Source organism: Ailuropoda melanoleuca, unplaced genomic scaffold, assembly GCF_002007445.2.
Source record: "Ailuropoda melanoleuca isolate Jingjing unplaced genomic scaffold, ASM200744v2 unplaced-scaffold54716, whole genome shotgun sequence".
Lineage (NCBI taxonomy): Eukaryota > Metazoa > Chordata > Mammalia > Carnivora > Ursidae > Ailuropoda > Ailuropoda melanoleuca.
This window is the reverse complement of record NW_023227966.1, coordinates 1-805: the sequence shown is the minus strand read 5'-3', so window position 1 is coordinate 805 and position 805 is coordinate 1. Positions and strand designations below refer to the sequence as shown.

At 55.9% G+C, this 805-nt stretch overlaps 1 protein-coding gene across 1 annotated transcript; it reads left to right on the top strand.

The window, feature by feature from the left end:
- The first annotated feature begins 6 nt into the window (after window positions 1-6).
- LOC100465471 (cytochrome P450 4A6-like) lies at window positions 7-785 on the top strand. The gene is made up of 3 exons (XM_002931373.4): window positions 7-135; window positions 221-411; window positions 508-785. The coding sequence occupies exons 1-3, from the start codon at window positions 13-15 to the stop codon at window positions 668-670; spliced, it is 477 nt and encodes a 158-aa protein (XP_002931419.1). The 5' UTR covers window positions 7-12; the 3' UTR covers window positions 671-785.
- Window positions 786-805: the final 20 nt, after the last annotated feature.

Below are 805 nucleotides of genomic sequence, written 5' to 3'. Positions count from 1 at the left end.
CTCTGCCTGGGAATGCTGTGTTGGACAGACCGAGTGATCAAGATGAGGAAGGCTCAGCTGCAGGAGGAGGGAGAGCTGGAGAAGGTCAGGAGCAAGAGGCACCTGGACTTCCTGGACATCCTCCTCTTTGCCCAAGTGAGTGTGGGAGGCCTGAGGCATTGCCCACAAGTGTGGAAGAGAGGGCAAGCTCAAACCCTGCCCTCTCTCCGTGTCTTCCCAGAGGGAGAACGGGAACAGCTTCTCTGACAAGGACCTCCGTGCGGAAGTGGACACCTTCATGTTTGAGGGCCATGACACCACAGCCAGCGGCATCTCCTGGATCCTCTATGCTCTGGCCACACACCCCGAGCATCAGCAAAGGTGCCGGGAGGAGGTCCAGAGCCTCCTGGGGGATGGCGCCTCCATCACCTGGTGAGTTCTCATGAGATGGGAGGGCCCTGACCCCTCAACTAGAGAATTCCCTGATTACCAGGGCCTTGCCGGCCCTTCAGGATAGCTTTGTTTTAGGGACCACCTGGACCAGATGCCCTACACCACCATGTGCATCAAGGAGGCACTGCGACTCTATCCACCAGTTCCAGGTGTTGGCAGAGAGCTCAGCAAGCCCATCACCTTCCCTGATGGACGCTCCTTACCCAAAGGTGTCAACTTTGCCACTCTCACTCCATAGGCACTCTGCAGGAATGCGTGGGAGGCCAGAAATCCTCATGTTCTGGGGCAGTTTGTGTATGTCTCTGAGACTCATTTCCCCCCTCAAGAAAATCAGTATTTCTTTTGTGGTTCAGGTGAGGTATATGATGTGCTT

Excerpts from the sequence above, each read along its gene's own strand:
- LOC100465471 (XM_002931373.4), top strand. The coding sequence starts at position 13 with ATGCTGTGTTGGACAGACCGAGTGATCAAGATGAGGAAGGCTCAGCTG. Across the intron at positions 136-220 it reads ACATCCTCCTCTTTGCCCAA|AGGGAGAACGGGAACAGCTT; the intron begins GTGAGTGTGGGA and ends GTGTCTTCCCAG. Across the intron at positions 412-507 it reads GATGGCGCCTCCATCACCTG|GGACCACCTGGACCAGATGC; the intron begins GTGAGTTCTCAT and ends GCTTTGTTTTAG.